Here is an 18,880-nt window from a genome sequence, read left to right as displayed (position 1 = left end):
ACATAAGCGGCTGCATATTAGCATAAAGAGAAGAATGTTTGTTCCTTACGGATGTGTGTAACCTTGTATTGAGGCACGTGCCTTGTTTGCTAGCTATTTAATTAGCCTCAGTTGATTCCTTCTTCTCCTTCTTCTTCTCCTTCTTGCCAACCTGGAAGCTTGTATATTCCTGAGGTGAAGTCTCGGCACTTCTACATCCATCTTTCATTCTAATATATTATATATATAGGTTGATCTTCATTCCTATCATCCATCCTCCCATTCCACCCCAGCTGGTCTCGATGAAAACTTCCAACCGACCTCAAGGGCATACAAGTTAGCCTTGCTGTCTAAACGCTGAAGTCACTCAGAAGCTTGGTGATCTGGTAGACTGGTTGACTGGACTGTTCTCGAGTGTATTCACTTCATGAAGGAATCGAAAGCTGCCGGGTGTTCCTTTCGACGTGGCCAGGTTGTCTAGCCCCTGGCCATGTTCCGATTATATATTCCCAGGTGGAAATGGGATCCTGCCACTCGTGCCCATGCTGCCCTCCCTGCCTTGATCTAGCACCTGGCTACATCGGAACCATATTCTCCTCATCAATCATGAGTCTGTCGATCAACCCAGCCCTTAGCTACCAGGGGTGACCGCGAACCTTCCGAAATGCACCAAGCGAGCCAAAGAAAATCAATTCAATGTCTATAGAGGCCTCTTGGCGATCATCGATTTATATCGGTCCATGGCTAGGATCCCTAATGCCGTCCTCCAAGGTCCTACTCGTGTCCCCAAGGTCCTTCCTTCTTGTCCTTTCAAGGTCCTGCTTGTGCCTTCAAGGTCCTCTGAGTCCGATAAACGCGCTCAACTCATCACCCAGCACGATACCACGCTATTCGACATTGTTATTCAGTCAAAACTAAACACACTTTACTGCTCATTGGAAACCGCAAGTCCGTGCTTCAGAGTCCAGAATCCAAGTGCTTCGAAATCACGAGCCACAAATTGAGCTCGACGATTTCACTCTCAATTTCAGGGGTCAAAGATCTCTTACATTGCGAATCATTATTTTCAGTGTGCTGGGATATAATCAGATTGGAGGGCATATGTTGATCAGCTCAGGTCAAGACACTCGAAGACTGGTCTTCATGCAAATTGCAACAAACCCGAGATGCTGAAGGTCCATCACTTTTCCGGTCCGCAAAACGACATGGACATGGACCATGAACTCTGGTGGTGTCTATATTTTGACCATAGCTAAGTTGAGGAGATGTTGATGTCCTTCATCCATACGATCATTGAAGTCAGATTCGTGGCCAGCAGTATTTCTATCGCGGCCACGTGGCTCACTTCTTGACGTCCTCAAATATACGATCGGCTCCCCTTAGAGCTCGAGAGCTCGACGTGGCCGTTTTACGGCTACCAGATACCGCAGACGTTTCCCACCTACGCTGTCAGCTTCGTCGGGATTTCACTGGGTTGCATTATAGGACATCAGTCCTTGCAACAGGCAGGAGTTCTTCACCGAGATATCTCAATCAATCATATCACGATCAATGAGGATGAAGAGAATCCATCGTGCCCTCGTTCTTAATTGGTCTTGATTTGGTCATCAGAGAGCAACGAGATGGTGTCTCGGGAGCAACTGGAAAGACTGACACGAGGGCCTTCATGGCTGTTGGCTCGCTTCTGGGCGAGAAGCATTCTTTTCATTCTTCTGGGTGTTCGCCACAATGCGATTCAGCGGTGGTTGGAATTTCTGAGATTGGACCACCCCGGCCATGGCACGTTATTGACCGTGACCGAATCTCTCAGCTGCCCGTCGACCAGGATATATATGTCGAATCAGATCCCCTCCGATATTCTGTCTGTGGATCCCGGAAATTGAAGTCCAAGTCTACAGTAATACAGCGTGATACTAGTATATGCGAAGGAATCAAGTGGCTATCGACGTATGAGACTGATTAATTGTATTGTAAGCCTAGCTGTGCACAACGGATCTACTTCTTAACCTTCTCAGCCCGGAGATAACGGGCGCTGTAAAACAGGAGATATGCGTCCTGGCGGAGGACTTCCGCCACACCGGCGATGGTGACCTTATTGTCATCCATCAATACCCACTATGAAGGTAATTCATTAGCACGGACACAGACGGGACGAGGGTATAGAACAAACCTTGTCGTGGTCAATACGAGTGTACGCATAATAATGTCCAGAGTCCATTGTCCCTTGATGGACGATGACTGTAGACAAGTCGTAAATGTAATTCGACATGTCAACAGGAAGGTTGTCCTTTTTGACCGTGTATGGAAGCATGTTCACAGACAAAGGGAAGTCGATATGACCGTTCATTTTTTCGGATGAGTTAGAGGAGTGTTCATAACGCTGTAGGAAAGTCAGCATAAAATCTTATTCCAAGGGAGCCAGAACTCAAACATACCTTCAGCTGCATGCAAAGCATAACAGGGAGTTTTCGGATTAGCAGGCGCTTCGAAGCCCGCTGGGGGGTGTTACCACACTTTTCGCAGTGGTAAGCAGCATCGGCGTGGAGATCTTCAGCGGCAGTGAAGCTATCTAGGCAGCCGATGAGTGTTCCAGTAGTGGACGAAGTAGACCGACCGAGCTTGCGCTTCTTGTGTTGAAGCTGGACATCAAGACTCAGATCGGCCATGGGGTCGTGGGTGTTAGTAGTTTGGCCGCATTTGTGGCACATGACGCTGCTGCGCAGTTCGCCATAGAACATCTGGTGGAAGAAGCACTCGCATGGCTTATCGTAGCTATCCACATGTCCGGGGGTAGATGAGTGCAGTTCATTGACAAGGAATTGGAAGTATTCGTGGGCATCTTGCTGGCGGTATCCGCGCATTTCCTGTAACTAGTTAGCAAGTTCTGTTGCTCAACTCGGACCTCGACGTGCCTTGGATTTCTGCCAGCCATGATGAAGAAGCACGGCTGCAGAGACTGCATCGTTTCTCTCGGCGCTGTTAAACTCCATGAAGACTTCAGCTGTTGCACAGGCGAGACAGTCCTTGATCATGCATGTGTGGACATCATGGCCACCTCCTAGGAAATAGGCAGTGAGGGTAGGGTCGTGCAGCAGGGCCTGCAAGATAGAAGCTTGATAGCACGTTTGACCCATGTTCCAGACACCACGAGCGCCGCGGATGGCGCATGGGTTCTTGTAAGCATTGCTCTTGACGTAGACCTCGGTGGCTGAGTCTTCGGCCCAAATGGACCGCCCATCTACCAGATATTAGTAGATGTCCGATGTCCGTGAGTGGAATATTCTTGAATTGCCTAAAACTCACCGAGGGTTTCAAACTTGGCAGAAGGGCCACGGAGTCTGTCGAGGGTGTGGTCATAGATGAAATCGACACACTTCTGACAGAAGACAAAGCGATTGCGAGACTCGATATCTGCCATGTATAAGTATGAAACAAGTTGAAAAGTCAGAAACCATTGGCTTACAAAATGCATGCCCAGTCGCTGCAGTATGCTCTGCTCGTTTGGAACTCAGGCATACTTCTGTGCAACTCAAACAGTGATACTTCGGCTTGAGGGAGGCCACAGTTCGGAGGCCAGTAGTTGGAACAGCAACCGTTTCTGTCTTTGAAAACGGAGCTAGCGATTTGTACTTCTTGCAGAACTCCTCTCTGAACTGGCCAGCAGTCTTCTCGTCCTTGGAGAGAATAGCTGCAAGATGTACTAGCGGGAGGTCAGCTGGGCACAAATGAGTCACGACAATTGCCATTCTTACCACAACCATACGCAGCTTCAGAAAGAAGCTGGACCGAATCGAGAGTCGCCATAGTGAGCGACATGAGTATGGTTAGACGGGAGAGAGAATGAAAGAGATAAGGTGGAAAGGAGAAGGTTAGGATTGATCAGAACACGACACAAAGATATGCAGTAGAAACACGTTAATAGAAGTTCCAGACTTCTACCGACGTGGAGACAAGAAGAGGAGGTTGAAAGAGAATTCAAGGGAGAGAAAGGCTGGTTACAGAGAGCAGGTACAGCCTCAAGGACTCCTGCTGAATAGGGCCAGCATTGCACTGTATAAACAGATATCAACGATGTGACCAAACAGAGCGTACCAGAACAATAGAACTCACGATAGCAAGTGAATAGGGACAATAGTAGACGAACAGAGGGAAGCTATACAGTCCACAAAGCGTTGCGTATGACCTGGTTCGACGTCACTACCAAGTTCGGAATAATACGACCCTATTCAACAGCAATGAATGTAAATATAAAAGTCTATTATGCACTGAATGGGGTCAAGTTTCCCTGAGGATCTCAAAAAGTAGTGGGGAGGTTGGTTTGCCATCGGGCGGTGGTTTTTCGCCTCCGATTGACCGATACCGCCGGATAAGATCAGATGGCAGAAGGCAGAAGCTGACCTTGGTCTTTCTGTGTAGGGAAGTATTTAGTGATTTAGTATTCAAGTACAGAGTATATAGACTGGGTTTTAATGTTGTACAACCTCTGGGTGACATGATAGTTTCATTCAATGGTCATTTCTAGGTAATCATAATGAATGGCAGATGCGCCAACCCACTGCAGTGGACGCTATAGGTAAAGGTCCAGCTCTTGGACGCTAATAGTCAAACATGCAGCATGAATAATAAATTGTTCATAATCAGGTCATTGTAGGCATTCAACATCCGTTACCGAGTCCCAGTCCCTCTGCCCCGAGGCAGTGCGCTAGCACGCCCACCGCGCGCAGTGCCTCGTGTAGTATACCGGCTGCTTGCTGTACCACGAGCAGTGCCACGCGACGTTCCCCTTGAGCCCGCAGCATACTTGGACGTCGGTCTAGAGGAGGAGGTGGTGCTCGGGGGATTCTCAACAAAAGTCGTGTCCGTAGTCCTGGAGCGTGAGAATCATTAGCTCAAGTGTCCTCCTGTAGATTGGTCGCATCGCCCTCTAGACTCACATAAAAGTCATTTCGCCGTCATCAAGCGCTCGTGTTCGTTCTGATTCCATCTCTGGATGGCCTGTTAGCAAACCCAGTCCAGCGCACCTATGTAGTTCCCACAGATGAGAGCCCTCGCAATACCTTTTTCTTCTTCTTCATCCTGGTTGGCTTTTTTGAACGAGTCCGGAATCGGAGCCTATGTCGAATCAGCAACCCTCTCGCGCTGTTACCACTGCCACAATTGTCGGCGACCGGTCTGCGACCATACCTCTGGAAAATCCACACAGAATGCATTCATATTCAATCCGTAGAGGAAACTGGCAAAACTCTCACTGAAGCGCGTCAGGCTCTCGTGCATCAACTGCAAGTGCATGAAGTTGGCCTCGAGATCTGCCATCGAATCGGCCAGCTCGGCGAACTGCGGCTCCAAGGCATTGATGGCAGGTTGTGTGTATCCTGCATTTCCAATGCTATTTCCATATCCGTGTGCTTCTCGTAGTGAAGATCGCGAGCTTGGGCGTAGAGGGGTTGTGGGCCTGGATGAGGGTCTCGGGCGCGAGGATGACCGAGGTGCGTCCATGTCTTTTGTATTTGATAATCTGATAGGAGTGCTGGCGAGAGATAATAGGCCAACAATAAATAACTGGGTGTTGTTATTGTTAAGAGTGGGTTGTTGTCAGAGCGATGTCGGTGGGTTGTGTTTGGGATTGTTGATCTCCCCGGAAATGTCTCGCACGCGACAACTTTTATACTTGCAATTTGGAGATGAGAACTGTATTTGTACAATGTAGATGTATTACATGGACTTGAACATAAGAATCCATGTCTCTAATTGATTCCTCGTTCTACCCTACATTACCTATAAGGAAATGATCTTCCCCGCATCGTCATATTGTCGATTCCGCTCGGCGCTCTTACAATTTCTTTTCTCCTATCTCCCAGTGCTAAGACCTAGTGCTCACTCATACCACCATAACACCTCGATCATACTGCTTATGCGTGGCACAATCCTACGTCGTCTCTATCCTTCGGCCAAGTTCCCTGTCGCTCGGTATTCATTCACGCGACCATTTTCTACGCACCCAGAACCAAGAAAGGCTTCATCTTTCTGGACCCTTACATTTACTCTCGCTGTTGTCGGAGGAGGCGCTTGGCTCCAGGACAGATACTTCAATCCTAAAGACACAATCACTCCGCAGCCCCAGCTGTCTCAAGAACCCTTCCTCGGAGTAATCGATACGCTCGCGACGATGCCCGCCCAACTCGCCCCCGGAACAGTTGGGAACCTCACTCCGGAGCAAGAAGTGAAGCTGCAAGAATTCTGGGTCCTGGCACTCAAAGTCTTCGGCCTCACATTCGAAGAACTCGAAGCCCCCGTGTCTGCCGCCCCCAGTGAAGCCCCAGCACCCGCCCCAGTCCAGGATAAGAAGAAGTCCAAGGGCCGGTGGGGAATTTGGAGCCGCGGCGATGACGATGAGATGAAAAGCGCTCCCAGCAGCGGCGCCGGTACCAGCATAGCTTCAATCAGTCTCGCCGACGGCGACGACAAGTACGGCCAGTCCAAGGAGTTCAAGCAAGCGCTGGAGGACATGAAGCCCGAGGAGATCCGGACAGCGTTCTGGAACATGGTGAAGGGCGACAACCCGGACTCGCTGCTACTTCGGTTCCTGCGGGCACGCAAGTGGGACATCAAGAAGGCGCTTGTTATGTTGATTTCTACGATGCGCTGGCGACTGCTGGAAATGCATGTCGACGACGATATCATGTTCAACGGCGAGGCGTTGGCTTTGAAGATGTCGCAGGGCTCTGATCCCATTGAGAAGAAGAAGGGTGAGGACTTCCTGACGCAGATACGTCTAGGTAAGAGTTTCCTGCACGGTGTTGACCGGACTGGTCGGCCGATCTGTGTTGTCCGCGTGCGCTTGCATCGGGCTGGTGATCAGGAGAATGAAGGATTGGAGCGCTTTACTGTTTATACTATCGAGACTGCGCGTTTGTTGCTTGCGCCGCCGATCGAGACTGCGGTAAGTATTCCGGTGTGCGGATTTTGTCTCGGGAGCTGACTCTTCAGACTATTATCTTTGATATGACGGACTTTGGTATGGCCAATATGGTAAGCTTTCGTCTCTACGTGCTTGACACTATACTGATATCTCCAGGACTACGCCCCGGTCAAGTTCATGATCAAGTGCTTCGAAGCCAACTACCCCGAGTCTCTCGGAGCAGTGCTCATCCACAAGGCCCCTTGGATCTTCTCAAGTTCGTATCCTAGCACCATATATAAAACCCCCTTCTGACCAAACTAGGCATCTGGAGCGTTATCAAGGGCTGGCTCGACCCAGTCGTCGCAGCGAAGATTCACTTCACGAAGAACCGTCAGGATCTCGAACAATACATCCACCCAAGCCAGATCTTGAAAGAGCTCGAAGGCGACGAAGACTGGGAATATAAATACGTCGAGGTGCCGGAGAACGAGAATCCCAAGATGGCCGACGAGGAAACGCGAGATACCCTGGTGGCCGAGCGCCAAAAGCTCGCCAAGGAGATCCAGGATGTCACCGTTGAGTGGATCAGCACCAGCTTCAAAAAGAAGACCGACGCTGCCTCTGCTGCCAAGGAGAAGCGGAATAGCTTGATCGAGCAGCTGCGTGCGCAATACTGGGTTCTTGACCCGTATGTCCGGGCTCGCTCGCTCTACGACAGACTCAATATCGTTCAGGGCGGTGGTAAGATTAACTTCTATCCTGGCTTGGAGAAGGGAGCAGAGACATCGGCATAAGCTACGCGGTACATGAGTCGCGGTACATGAGTTAAATGGTGTCATGCTTACCTGCTAACTATAGAGTTTTGATTTGCATGTGTGTAGTATACACAGACTTGGCTTTTGTTAACTAGAGGATATATGAACATTTGGTATACATTCAACAGCAGAGCCCTGGGTAAATCCAACCGGGTCCTACTTCAGAGGTCCTACAACTCTTCCTTCAGAAGAACCTGTATAGTTCACAGCGATCTAAATCAGAGGCGATACAAATAGAGATAACTCAGTTTCATTGTTCTTGAATTCATTGTCACCAAAACCAAAGCCGTTTACATCTTCGACTGGATCTCCTCGTGAAGAGCCTTGAGCTTGGCCATATCCGTCTCCTGTGTAGGCCAACCAATGGACATACCCTCCTTCTCGTTAGGCTTGGGAATCTATTATCTTGTCAGTGTATATTCAAAGGCGATTTCTAGCGTAGGACCAAAAATTCAAAAGATAGTAGAGCATACCATGTGGAAGTGGACCTATGAGAGACGACTGGTTAGCACGGCACAATTATTAGAGGAATCCCCAACTGAAACTCACATGGTCAACGACCTGGTGCGCAATGCGCCCATTGTTCTGCAGGATATTGAAATCCTCGGCGCCGCTGGCCTTGGCAATCTTCTTCGCGACGGGCTGTGGGCGTACATCTTGGTTAGCTACCCCTGTTCGTCAATCCAATCCCGGGTCTCTAGGGACCTTGCGGGGTTGCCCCCAAGGTCCCCGAAGATATGTAATCGAATCCGATCGGACCGAAGACATAGACTCTCCTCTTCACCATCTTCGTTGTCCTGGGTTGTTCTCTCGACTTACCAAGATCTCGAGTAGGTCCTCGTCAGGGATATCGGTCAACTTTGCGCCGTGGAACTTGGGAATGACAAGCTGCACATGCTGTCAGTTTGGACTTTTCTTCTTCTCGAATTATCGTTCTTGAATCGCTGGAGCTATCATGGCAGTTTTGGCAACTTCGCTCCCCGCCATGATGAACACGCCGGATGCGGGGAAGAGGGGTAGGAAGTAATACGCACCGCATGGCCACGGCTCAGCGGCTGGATATCGAGGAAAGCGAAGACTTTCTCGCTCTCAAAGAGCTTAAATGAAGGGATATCACCTGTATAGCCCCGAGGAAGCAGGTCAGTCAATGCATATTCTGCTATGACGTGTCGACTGGACATTGCGATAGAGTACGGAGTAGCTATAGTGTGAAATGGACATACCCTTGATGATCTTGCAGAATATACAGGCAGCGGACGACATTTTGTACAGCTTTAAAATTTGAAGGTCTTGATAAATGATCTCGAAGTGAAGCTATGTTGTAAGCGTTCAATTTGAAAAAAAAAAAAAAAAAAAAAGAATATGCGGGGTTGCGGAATGAATCGACTGACGAGGATCGAACTCCGACCGTTCCCGTGTCCAGACCACAGCCAAACTTAGCAATGGGGGTATTATAAACTAAGTCCATGAAGCAGATTCGAGGAGTGGGACAAGTTAGTGCAGAACCCATTTCTTGCCTTTTACCAGAGATGGCCGTGATTTGCCCACAAAACTCCTCTTATAAATCTTTGGAAACACAATGACACAGCTGTCATTTTTTTTCTTTTGCTTTTGCATATTTGTATTTTAATTACTTCCATACTTAGACAATTGTGATTTGTATATTTTATGGTATGTTATTGGGAAATACGGAGTACTTCTGTGCATAACGTCGGTCCGTGTAGATAGTGTATAGGGTTGTATCCTTAAGCAGCTATTGACGACATGTATGTTGTTGCTATGCAGTTATCTATGTTGTATAGCTTCTATTCCTCCTATTTGCAATGCTGTAAACTGCTATTTCTATGGGTTCAACTTGATATCTCTATTTTGTCCTATATACAATGAATGGCTTCTAGAGCTACCTTGGCAAGATATACATCCTCGAACAGCCCTGGTTACTTATACGTACTGGTGAATAATGTCCGAGCATGGATTTAACATGAATGTAGGTAGCTAGCAGGAGCCAATTTATTAGCTATAATTTGATTGCATATAGAAAAGCATCTATGGATATAACATCGATTCTTATAGACATGAATAAAGCCTGGGGAACATCCAATCACAGTCCAGGTGTTGTCAGATCAAAACGGGGATTTTCTCCTACAGAGGTTGTAGATATACTAACTCATAGCTTTCAGTAAATACACCGAATTCAAATCAAATCAACAACTAGAAGCTATCATACCAGCCAAGTCCAAGAATAAAAAAGAAAGACGACAAGGTGATTTGTTAAAGTGGTGGTCCGTACTCCCAAATCAGGACTAGCGCAATAGTCCCGTGCGGTTCTTCCCACTTGACGCTGCGAAAGACCGCACATCACCACGCCCTTTGGCAACACTCCGCTCCAATTCGCTGGTCTCGAGAGATATACCCAGCCAGAGACCATGCAGAAGTCTCGCACCATCAACACTGCCCTGGGCGCCCGGCCTTTTGTGCCAGTCCCGCGGGTGCAGCCCCAGTTCCAGCGCAACCTTCAGGATGTCCGCATCACCCGGACTGGCAAGCCCGTTATAAAGGTCCAAGGTGGCCGGTAAGCGATCAATGATGCTGTGGTTAGCTTTAATGTCCTGCTTACTGACGCGCTCTTTCTATAGGTCTTCCATTGGAGGTAGCTAAGCCGTTCCAATTTGATGCTACGCTCGGTCCCGATGTGCTCACGCAATTCTAGGTCACACCGCGACGGTCTTTGGTGCTACTGGTTTCCTCGGTCGCTACATTGTCAACAAGCTTGGTAGGTTGAGGTCTGCTGCACTGCAATTGAACCGTAGACTAATGGTCCGCAGCTCGCCAGGGATGTACCGTTGTCATTCCCTACCGCGAGGAGATGGCGAAGCGACACTTGAAGGTCACTGGTGACCTTGGACGAGTTGTGTTCATGGTATGGAGCCGTATTACGCATATTTGTTGAATGTGGAGTGTCTGACCCTGTATAGGAATACGACCTGCGCAACACCCAGTCCATTGAGGAGAGTGTTCGTCACTCCGATGTTGTCTACAACCTTGTCGGTCGCCAATATCCCACCAAGTGAGTTATGTGTGGTATACATGAATGAATAGTTTCTGACGACCCAGGAACTTCTCATACGAGGATGTCCACGTCGATGGTGTCGAGCGTATTGCCGATGCTGTTGCCAAGTACGATGTCGACCGTTTCATCCACGTTTCTTCCTACAACGCTCGCCGTGACTCGCCTTCCGAGTTCTTTGCCACCAAGGTCAGCATATCCACTGGAATACAAGAGCGAGAGTGCTGATAATGTATAGGGATGGGGTGAGGAGATTGTCCGCAAGATCTACCCCGAGACCACAATCGTGCGACCTGCACCAATGTTCGGTTTCGAGGACAACCTGCTCCACAGACTGGCCAAGATGGGCAATGTCTTGACCGCCAACCACATGAACGAGCGCTACTGGCCTGTCCACGTAAGTTATTCTCCCGGGTGGACAAGCTATTGAACTAACCCTCTAGGCCATTGATGTCGGTTCCGCTTTGGAGGCTATGCTGCACGATGACAGTACCGCCGGCCAAACCTTCGAGTTGTACGGCCCCAAGAACTACTCCACCGCCGAAATCGCCCAGTTGGTCGACCGTGAAATCATCAAGAAGCGCCGTCACATCAACGTCCCCAAGGTTCTCCTCAAGCCCTTCGCGCACTACGCCAACAAGTTCCTGTGGTGGCACACCCTGTCCGCCGACGAGGTGGAGCGCGAGTTCATTGACCAGGTGATTGACCCGACCGCCAAGACCTTCAAGGACCTCGGTATGAACGAGACCGCCGATCTGGCCAACTTGACCTTCCACTACCTGCAGGCCTACCGTAGTGCCTCTTACTACGATCTGCCTCCCTCTACGGAGCGTGAGCGCCGGGAGGACAAGCGGTACGTGCATGTGCTGGACGATCAGTAGTTTGTGTTTTTAATGTGTAAATAAGCCTTCCTAGACCCAAGTTGATTTCCTTTGTTGGATGAGTGCATGAACGTATACAGTAGACTCGTAGACAAGCATAAAGTAACGATGCAACTTTGATCATCCGCGAATATCAAAAACCCAATTCCCCAGAACTCCCCGCACCCGCACCCGATAACATCATATCCCACCTCCAAACCTTACCTACGTCTCACCTTCTTCACCTTCAGCCTCATACTCATACTAACTCCAAGCCAAACCTACAATGCCTCCAACACCCATCCTCCTCCTAAAAACAAAATCCTCCCCCCAAGATGGCTACGAAGAGTTCTTCTCCGCACAAAACTACACCCCAACCTTCATCCCAGTCCTAGAACACCGCTTCCACAAAGACAACCTCAGCCAAGTCCGCGACCGATTCACCAGCGGCGAATTCCACACCGAAGCCCCAACCCCTCGAAAATACGGCGGTCTAATCTTCACCAGCCAGCGCGCAGTAGAGGGTTTCGCGCAGATGGTCGAAGACGAACAAGACGGTACATACCACACACCCCCCAATCCAACCAGACTCCAAAACACTAACACCAACAAATCCAGTCCAATTCAACACCCCATCCTCCCCACTAGCCCTCTACACCGTCGGCCCAGCCACAGCACGCACACTAACAACCCTTCGCGACAAACACCTCCCACACGCCAGCATCCACGGCGCAGAAACCGGAACGGGCGAGAACCTCGCGCGCTTCATCCTCGAGCACTACGACGCCCTGCACCCGACGCACAAGCCCTCGCTCCTATTCCTGGTCGGCGAAGTGCGCAGGGATATCATCCCGAAGACGCTGATGGATGAGGCGTTGCCGGTGCAGAGAAGGGTCGGGGTTGAGGAGGTTGTTGTGTATGAGACGGGCGTGATGGGGTCCTTTGAGGGGGATTTCGCGGATGTGGTGCGCAGGTCGTCGGATGGGGCGGTTTGGGTGGTTGTTTTTTCGCCGACCGGGTGTGAGGCTATGCTTAGGGTTCTTGGGTTGGGGCCTTTTGCGGATGGGGATGGGGATGGGAAGGGGAATGGAACGGGGAATGGGAATGGGCAGGTTTTTGTTGCTACTATTGGGCCGACGACGCGGGATCATCTGCGTGAGGAATTTGGGTTTGAGGCGCATGTTTGTGCGCCGAGGCCTAGTCCTGAGGGGGTGCTTGAGGGGATTGAGAAGTTTATGAGTGGGATCTGAGGGATGGGGATCTGTATAGCTATGTATTTTGTGTATAAGTAGATGTAAAATGGAACTATAAGTATATAAACTTGAGATTAGGACTAAAGGCGCAGTCAGGTAGTGTTACGGAGCAGCTGTTTTACTTAAATACTCATAATCACATTTCGAGTTGCCTGCTATCTCTAACATGTTTCAAATCACGCTGTCAAGTCAAATTGCGTGCAGAATAGAATCCAGTATCCTCCTAGTCAACCTAATCTCATTTGGAAATAGTCAAGTCGATTTACCGCATGATTTCCTCATAGATCAAGACTGGGAGAGGTTAGTAAATACACAAGGAGAAGAGGAACCAGAGGCAGATAACTCACGCTTCAACTGCTCCTTACTCAGAGCATCCTTGTTCTTGTCAAAATCGAAGAATCCATCAGGAATGGGCGGTGCGGTGGGCTCGTCTTCGGGATCATGGTATGGCTCAAGATAGGGGTGTTTCAGGGCTTCCTCAACGGTGATACGCTTAGCCGGGTTGAAAGCGAGCAGCTTCTCGAGCAGATCCAGAGCCGTGTCGTTGCTCTTGGGGAAGAGTGCGCGGAAGGGAATCTTCTTCTTAAAGGGGAGGGAGCGGATGTATTCGCGGGCGCGGCGGGATTTAATGCCGTAGTAATCTTCCATCGTGGGTGTGCCGAGGACATCCAGGATGAGGGTCAACTGGTGGTGATCTAGGTGTATGTTAGTTCTGTTACTCTTGAAGGGAAAGTGGAATCGTACAATCCTTGCCAGGGAAGAGAGGCTTTCCGCTCAGCATCTCAGCCAATATGCAGCCGACACTCCACACGTCAATAGCTTTGGTGTATTCCTTGAATGTCAACATGATCTCCGGTGCACGGTACCAACGTGTGGCCACATATTCAGTCATGAATCCAGAGTTATCATCAGTGGAAGCGGCCGAGCGAGCCAGACCGAAGTCGCAGACTTTCAGGTCGCAGTTGGCATTGAGCAGAAGATTCGAGGGCTTCAAGTCTCGGTGGAGGACGTTGGCTGAGTGCATTGCCTTAAGCGCACGCAGGGTCTGGTAGATAAAGTACTGGCAGTGATCATCTGAGAGATCTTGTGTGCGGATAACCCGATGCATGTCTGTTTCCATCAGCTCCTGCATGCTGTTAGTGAACCATATTTCATGCATGCACATCTCAGACAGCTTCAACGTACTTGAATGAGATAAACTTCATTGAATCCCTCGTAGTTGCGAGGCCGTTGAATATCTAGGATGGAGATAATGTTCTCGTGGTTAAAGTAGCGCAACAACTTCATCTCGCGCAGTGTACGCAAGCAGAACATAGAATGATCGAATGGCGTGATCTTCTTGATGGCGACCTTCTGGCCGGAGGGCTTATGAATGGCAGAGCTGTACGAGGTTAGAAGAGCATTGAGAAGGAATCTCGTCTACTTACCAGACGACACCGTAGGCGCCTTCGCCGATAACATCTTGGATTTCATATTGATCGGAGACATTGAAGGAGATCTTCCGGGATCCTCCCACGGGAGGGTTCTGCTGACCCATGGCGAGAATAGTTTCTCTGATAGATTCAGCCTTGGGGTGATTGTCAGCTTTAAACATCCTTGGGATCCAGTGGAAAAAAGGCCGAACACAGTCCATGGTTAATAAATGGGAGCAGGGGATTGAAAACAGTAGATGGGGATGGCGCACAAGTTGGCGATTCACAGTCCAGGGAATGAAAACAATAGCAGAAGTCAATCGCTCAGAGGCAAGCAATTCGACCGCAGTAACGCGAGGGAACAAACGCAACAAACGCAACGACAAAGCAGGGAAACCGGGATATGAAGCTTACTTTCGTTTGCGCTGTAATCGAATTGGTTTGGAAAACCGTCCAAGCTATTGCCTGGATTGGGTTTCAAGGGCCGGCGAGACTCAGGGGATAAAGGCGAGGTGTAGAAGAGAGGAACTTGGTCGTACGAAGCTCCGGGTGGGGAAGATGTGACAGGTACGGAGTACAGCGTCTAGACCCACGAGACCGGGTGGGATACGAAGAGCACAGGTGTAGGTGTCAGGTCGGATCAGGTATCAAGCTCAGAGTCTAAGAACGTGGCATGTCAGTGGGATTGACGGTGATGATGCTGGAGCGCATGGAGATGAGCCAAGCCAAGCCGCTCGGAAGCGGGGTCATTCTCTCATGCGGGATCACAGCGGGTCTGAACTGCGACTCACCTTGTGTCGCCTTTTCTCTACGAAGGCAAAGGGAGATAGAGAAGAAAGGAGAGAAGGATGAGGATAGGTGAACCTGGAGAAACAGCCGTAGGGGAAGTGGTGGGGCAGAGAGCTTTAAGGCGGCTCCGGTAGATGAAACAAAGTGGTTCAGGATCAGAACACGGGAATTGGGGTCAATTAAGAAGGAAACCGTGGGAGGGAGGCCGGGTGAGCGACGATCCCAGAGCGAGCGGAGTGAAGACGAGGAGGTCGAGGAAGAGAAGAAGAAGTTGGTCTGTCGCTGTTTTCCCCCTGGCGCTTTCGCTGGGTTGATGGCCGTGGAACCTTGGGATCACCATCAAAGTGTCTCCACCAGTATCTGGGGGTACTTAATTTATCTACAAGGGACCCATACATTTACAAGTATCCCACTTGTACATCCCACCACAGCGATCCTCAGATCTCCGCCACGGCGCCAAAGTCTCTCGCCTGTCACGCTCGTTGGCCGCTGGACGGCGCTACTGCACCGGACGAAACTTGTCACAATCACCTTTTCCCGCTCCACCAACATAGGAGGTGCTGGTTTCATCCTGATTGGAGAATCCACCACTCCTAGTTTCACTAGTCACAGGGGGGTCCTATTAATTGGGTCTGAGACACTGAATCTCAGGTAAACCAAGTATACGGAGTAGGTCATGCGCATATGGTGAGGTCAATGGACTCCGATTGTAAGCCGTGTGATTCTCCTAATCAGGCCTTTTATGAGGTTACTTATTTGTTTCAGGGCTTACGCTTGATCATGGCGCTAAAATATACACTCAAAATAGAAATGTGGATGTGGATTCTACTAATGGTCTGATATATATAGACCATCACTATGTTCGGGTCAAAGCTTACTTCTAGAAATAAACTTGCAAGTTGGATTGATAACGGTAGCAGCGGCCTAGGTTTCATTGGAGTGAGGAGAACATGATAGCTTGCAACAGAAGACAACATAAATATGGGCCTAATCATGGTTGATCCTCCATCAGACTGTAGTTACTCTACATACGATGGGAGATCCACTGTCGCCTGCTCTAGCGTCTCAAAATCAGTGAATGAAATATTGTATCGGAGATGTCGCTTGAGCAGTTCATGGGCGATGAAGCGCTCCGGCATGTTCCCCTGTGCATCCAGGAAAGAGACCCGGGGATTGGTATTGCTGATTATCTGCAGCTCGTTCGCAAGGCGATGGTGGTTTGGACACTGATCTGCACCCACCAGGAAGATCGTGACATACACCCAGGACAGACCAAGAAGATCGAGCTGGAATTCGTTCATGTCTGGTGCTTCACCGTCGAGGACGATAAGCAGTCGCAGTATGGGTGTTTGTGGACCAGCTTGCCATCCGTACATAGGATGGTGAATTGCTGTCCCAGAGTGCTTTTGGAAATGGAGTTCCTTGGCTCTTTGCCAGCCTAGCATCAGTCGAGTCTCCCCTCCAAATCCAATGTTTGGCCATATTTGTTCGAAATTCTGGTGGTTGATGTGGCCCATGTAGCGGGCCTGATCCGCGAATGTGACGAGCTGGTAGCCTCGGCTATCATGGTCGTGATTGATCATTGCTTGGGAAAAGCGACGTACGATGGCCTGGGCAATATCTATTTATTGAACTTAGTATCTGATATAGACTGGTCGGAGGGTGATATCACCTTTGCTCATGGGCTGCTTAGAGGCGGAATAACCTGTAATGAGATGCCCATCATAATTCGGGCGAAGCGGTGCAGAGCTCATAGACTCAGAGACCTCTAACAGGATCATAGTCTCGTCTAGAGGGGCTGCCGGCTCCCCAGAGGGTCTGAAAGCAGTCATAACCTGCTTCGAGTAAGTCTCTGAGATGGATTGAACCTTGTAGATATCGTCGCGAGAGAAGTATTCCGCAGGGGTTTCAATAGCAGATTCCATTCTAGATCGAGCCATGTTCATCGCGGAGATGACATCGGGCTTCGTTTTGTTTCCAACAATGCCCTCTGTGTTATTCATGACCCAGTACAGACGTTCCTCGGCGAGATCTTTGTATCCTCTCCAACCGGGGGTGATTCCTCTCCACCCACCAACTGCGTCAATGCTCAATCTGAGAGGGTTGGACGTGGATTTCGCCCAAGCCTCTGGAATAGGCTCAAAATATCCTGCCCGGAGGAGGTGGAGATACTGAATTGGGCACTGGGCTCGAAGATCGGCGATCTTTTGACTTGTTCCGACTGTTTCTTGGTAGGCTGTCGCAAGCAGTCGCCATTCTTGATTTGGCCACCTGCCTTGCTCCTCCTCTAGGATGGCCATGCGCAGCTCTCTGGTGTGAGTAGCTGCTTTCTCTGCCTTCTCCTCTGGCGTCTTCTTGGATAATATCTTCTTCAAACTGCCGAATGCCGATGGCTTGGAGCTCTCTATGGGGGGACATTCTGCTGGTTGCTGGGTACTAGGAGAAGCTGTGGTGTCAGCCTCATTCGGCACAGAGGTCTCTGGGTCTTCGCTATCCCATATGGTAGATGCTGGCTCTTTGGAATCAATGGCAGCCTGTGCCGCAGCATTGAGGGTTGCATTCAACTGTACCATCCTTTGAAGATGCTGGCTGTAGCCGGACGGAGTAGGTTTCGCCTTGTTGTAAGTCCCGGGAGTTGTAACCGGAAAAGGCGAGGGCACACGGCTATATGGATTTTTCATGATGAGAGCCGACGAATGACTGTCATGATAGGCTGATTCGCCTGGACGAGAAAGAAAGCGTTAGATCACAACGCAACTTATATCGTCAAATTGGCAAAGCTGACCTGGATAGATGACTGCTTTGGACCATATTTCCTGAATAGGAAGGCGGGCAGCCTTTCTGTCTTTGTATTTGTGGACATCGCAATTACAATTATAAAACTGTGTGGTATGTTCTGGTTCAATATCCTTATTGAAAATGCGACAGGCTTGCTGGATGCCGTGTAGGGCGGCATTCATATCTTCCTATCAGAGCAGACAAATGTTAGCACTTTATCAAGACGAACGTATTCTATATCGTACTTCATCTTTAGAGCGGATATCGGCAGCTGCAATAAATGTATTGCTATAATGGTGTGAAAGCTCTCTTATTACTGAACGTGCATATGGTGGGGGGCAGTTCCGTATATCAACATCGGCATCTATAGTAGGCAAACTTGGAGCTATAGCCTCATTTTGAGCCTCATAATACCGACTGATAGCATTGTCAATGGTTTCCGCTCCCTGAAATAGATATGTTAGTATATTGGAAAAAAGGAAAGTGATTAAATGTCTTACCTCCAAGAATCTGAGGGCCGTCCCTTCATTAGCTTCTGGAGCGATGGAAATGAACTTCGCTATGTCATCTCTCGAGGGTAACATGGCGAGAAGTACTGAAAGAAGTAGAATAGGGGTGAAATGTCAAATGGGGGGTCGCCAGATAGGAAAGTGCAGGGATATAATCTCGTTACTACCCTGGTGCGTTAGTGCACTAGACTACGGAGTACTAGACTACTACCTAAGCACCACTAGACCTGAATTGGGGGCGTGAATGGGACCGAGCACTCTCTTTTCAACAATTAGACCATTTGATTCGATTGGACTTCATCAATTTGCTAAAAATCATCTCAGGTGCCATTCCCTCCCATGGAGATTCTCATATAAAATAGTGGAAAAAATGATACCGTTAATTCTTCATAGATGCGATCAGCGTCTATCGCCTGTCAACTATAACTCAGCGATCTACTAGTACTAGATAATCCAAACATGCCCGCCGTGATAGAAAGCCAAACGCAATCTTCCCAACGTAATGGTACAGGCGGGA

At 49.3% G+C, this 18,880-nt stretch overlaps 8 protein-coding genes across 8 annotated transcripts; 3 read left to right on the top strand and 5 right to left on the bottom strand.

Annotated features, from left to right (window-relative positions):
• Positions 1-1,974: 1,974 nt before the first annotated feature.
• N7518_010339 (uncharacterized protein) lies at positions 1,975-3,783 on the bottom strand (the record flags this gene model as incomplete). Its single annotated transcript, XM_057191265.1, has 7 exons — positions 1,975-2,094; positions 2,150-2,359; positions 2,415-2,843; positions 2,892-3,217; positions 3,283-3,390; positions 3,443-3,679; positions 3,732-3,783. 7 exons carry the CDS (start codon positions 3,781-3,783, stop codon positions 1,975-1,977), a joined length of 1,482 nt encoding a protein of 493 aa, XP_057037401.1.
• Positions 3,784-4,644: 861 nt separating this feature from the next.
• Positions 4,645-5,475, bottom strand: N7518_010338 (DASH complex subunit DAM1; the record flags this gene model as incomplete). The annotated part of the gene is made up of 4 exons (XM_057191264.1): positions 4,645-4,846; positions 4,914-4,974; positions 5,037-5,091; positions 5,164-5,475. The coding sequence occupies 4 exons, from the start codon at positions 5,473-5,475 to the stop codon at positions 4,645-4,647; spliced, it is 630 nt and encodes a 209-aa protein (XP_057037400.1).
• A 415-nt stretch (positions 5,476-5,890) lies between these two features.
• Positions 5,891-7,674, top strand: N7518_010337 (CRAL-TRIO domain-containing protein; the record flags this gene model as incomplete). Its single annotated transcript, XM_057191263.1, has 4 exons — positions 5,891-6,919; positions 6,967-7,008; positions 7,055-7,154; positions 7,202-7,674. The coding sequence occupies 4 exons, from the start codon at positions 5,891-5,893 to the stop codon at positions 7,672-7,674; spliced, it is 1,644 nt and encodes a 547-aa protein (XP_057037399.1).
• A 311-nt stretch (positions 7,675-7,985) lies between these two features.
• N7518_010336 (HIT family protein) lies at positions 7,986-8,958 on the bottom strand (the record flags this gene model as incomplete). Its single annotated transcript, XM_057191262.1, has 6 exons — positions 7,986-8,093; positions 8,169-8,183; positions 8,245-8,337; positions 8,515-8,583; positions 8,730-8,851; positions 8,919-8,958. The coding sequence occupies 6 exons, from the start codon at positions 8,956-8,958 to the stop codon at positions 7,986-7,988; spliced, it is 447 nt and encodes a 148-aa protein (XP_057037398.1).
• Positions 8,959-10,121: 1,163 nt separating this feature from the next.
• On the top strand, positions 10,122-11,643 carry N7518_010335 (complex I NDUFA9 subunit family protein; the record flags this gene model as incomplete). Its single annotated transcript, XM_057191261.1, has 8 exons — positions 10,122-10,267; positions 10,332-10,345; positions 10,406-10,468; positions 10,521-10,615; positions 10,671-10,762; positions 10,810-10,951; positions 11,001-11,159; positions 11,206-11,643. 8 exons carry the CDS (start codon positions 10,122-10,124, stop codon positions 11,641-11,643), a joined length of 1,149 nt encoding a protein of 382 aa, XP_057037397.1.
• Positions 11,644-11,908: 265 nt separating this feature from the next.
• Positions 11,909-12,872, top strand: N7518_010334 (uroporphyrinogen-III synthase HEM4; the record flags this gene model as incomplete). Its single annotated transcript, XM_057191260.1, has 2 exons — positions 11,909-12,179; positions 12,241-12,872. 2 exons carry the CDS (start codon positions 11,909-11,911, stop codon positions 12,870-12,872), a joined length of 903 nt encoding a protein of 300 aa, XP_057037396.1.
• A 265-nt stretch (positions 12,873-13,137) lies between these two features.
• On the bottom strand, positions 13,138-14,412 carry N7518_010333 (mitogen-activated protein kinase; the record flags this gene model as incomplete). The annotated part of the gene is made up of 5 exons (XM_057191259.1): positions 13,138-13,166; positions 13,223-13,570; positions 13,620-14,001; positions 14,061-14,256; positions 14,303-14,412. The coding sequence occupies 5 exons, from the start codon at positions 14,410-14,412 to the stop codon at positions 13,138-13,140; spliced, it is 1,065 nt and encodes a 354-aa protein (XP_057037395.1).
• Positions 14,413-16,095: 1,683 nt separating this feature from the next.
• On the bottom strand, positions 16,096-18,438 carry N7518_010332 (uncharacterized protein; the record flags this gene model as incomplete). The annotated part of the gene is made up of 5 exons (XM_057191258.1): positions 16,096-16,697; positions 16,749-17,798; positions 17,862-18,042; positions 18,100-18,300; positions 18,355-18,438. The coding sequence occupies 5 exons, from the start codon at positions 18,436-18,438 to the stop codon at positions 16,096-16,098; spliced, it is 2,118 nt and encodes a 705-aa protein (XP_057037394.1).
• Positions 18,439-18,880: the final 442 nt, after the last annotated feature.

The sequence above is a fragment of the Penicillium psychrosexuale genome (genome assembly GCF_028828465.1).
Source record: "Penicillium psychrosexuale strain IBT 29551 chromosome Unknown utg000006l, whole genome shotgun sequence".
Classification (NCBI taxonomy): Eukaryota; Fungi; Ascomycota; class Eurotiomycetes; order Eurotiales; family Aspergillaceae; genus Penicillium; species Penicillium psychrosexuale.
Note: the sequence above shows the minus strand (reverse complement) of the source record. Positions and strands in the feature narration are given on the sequence as shown.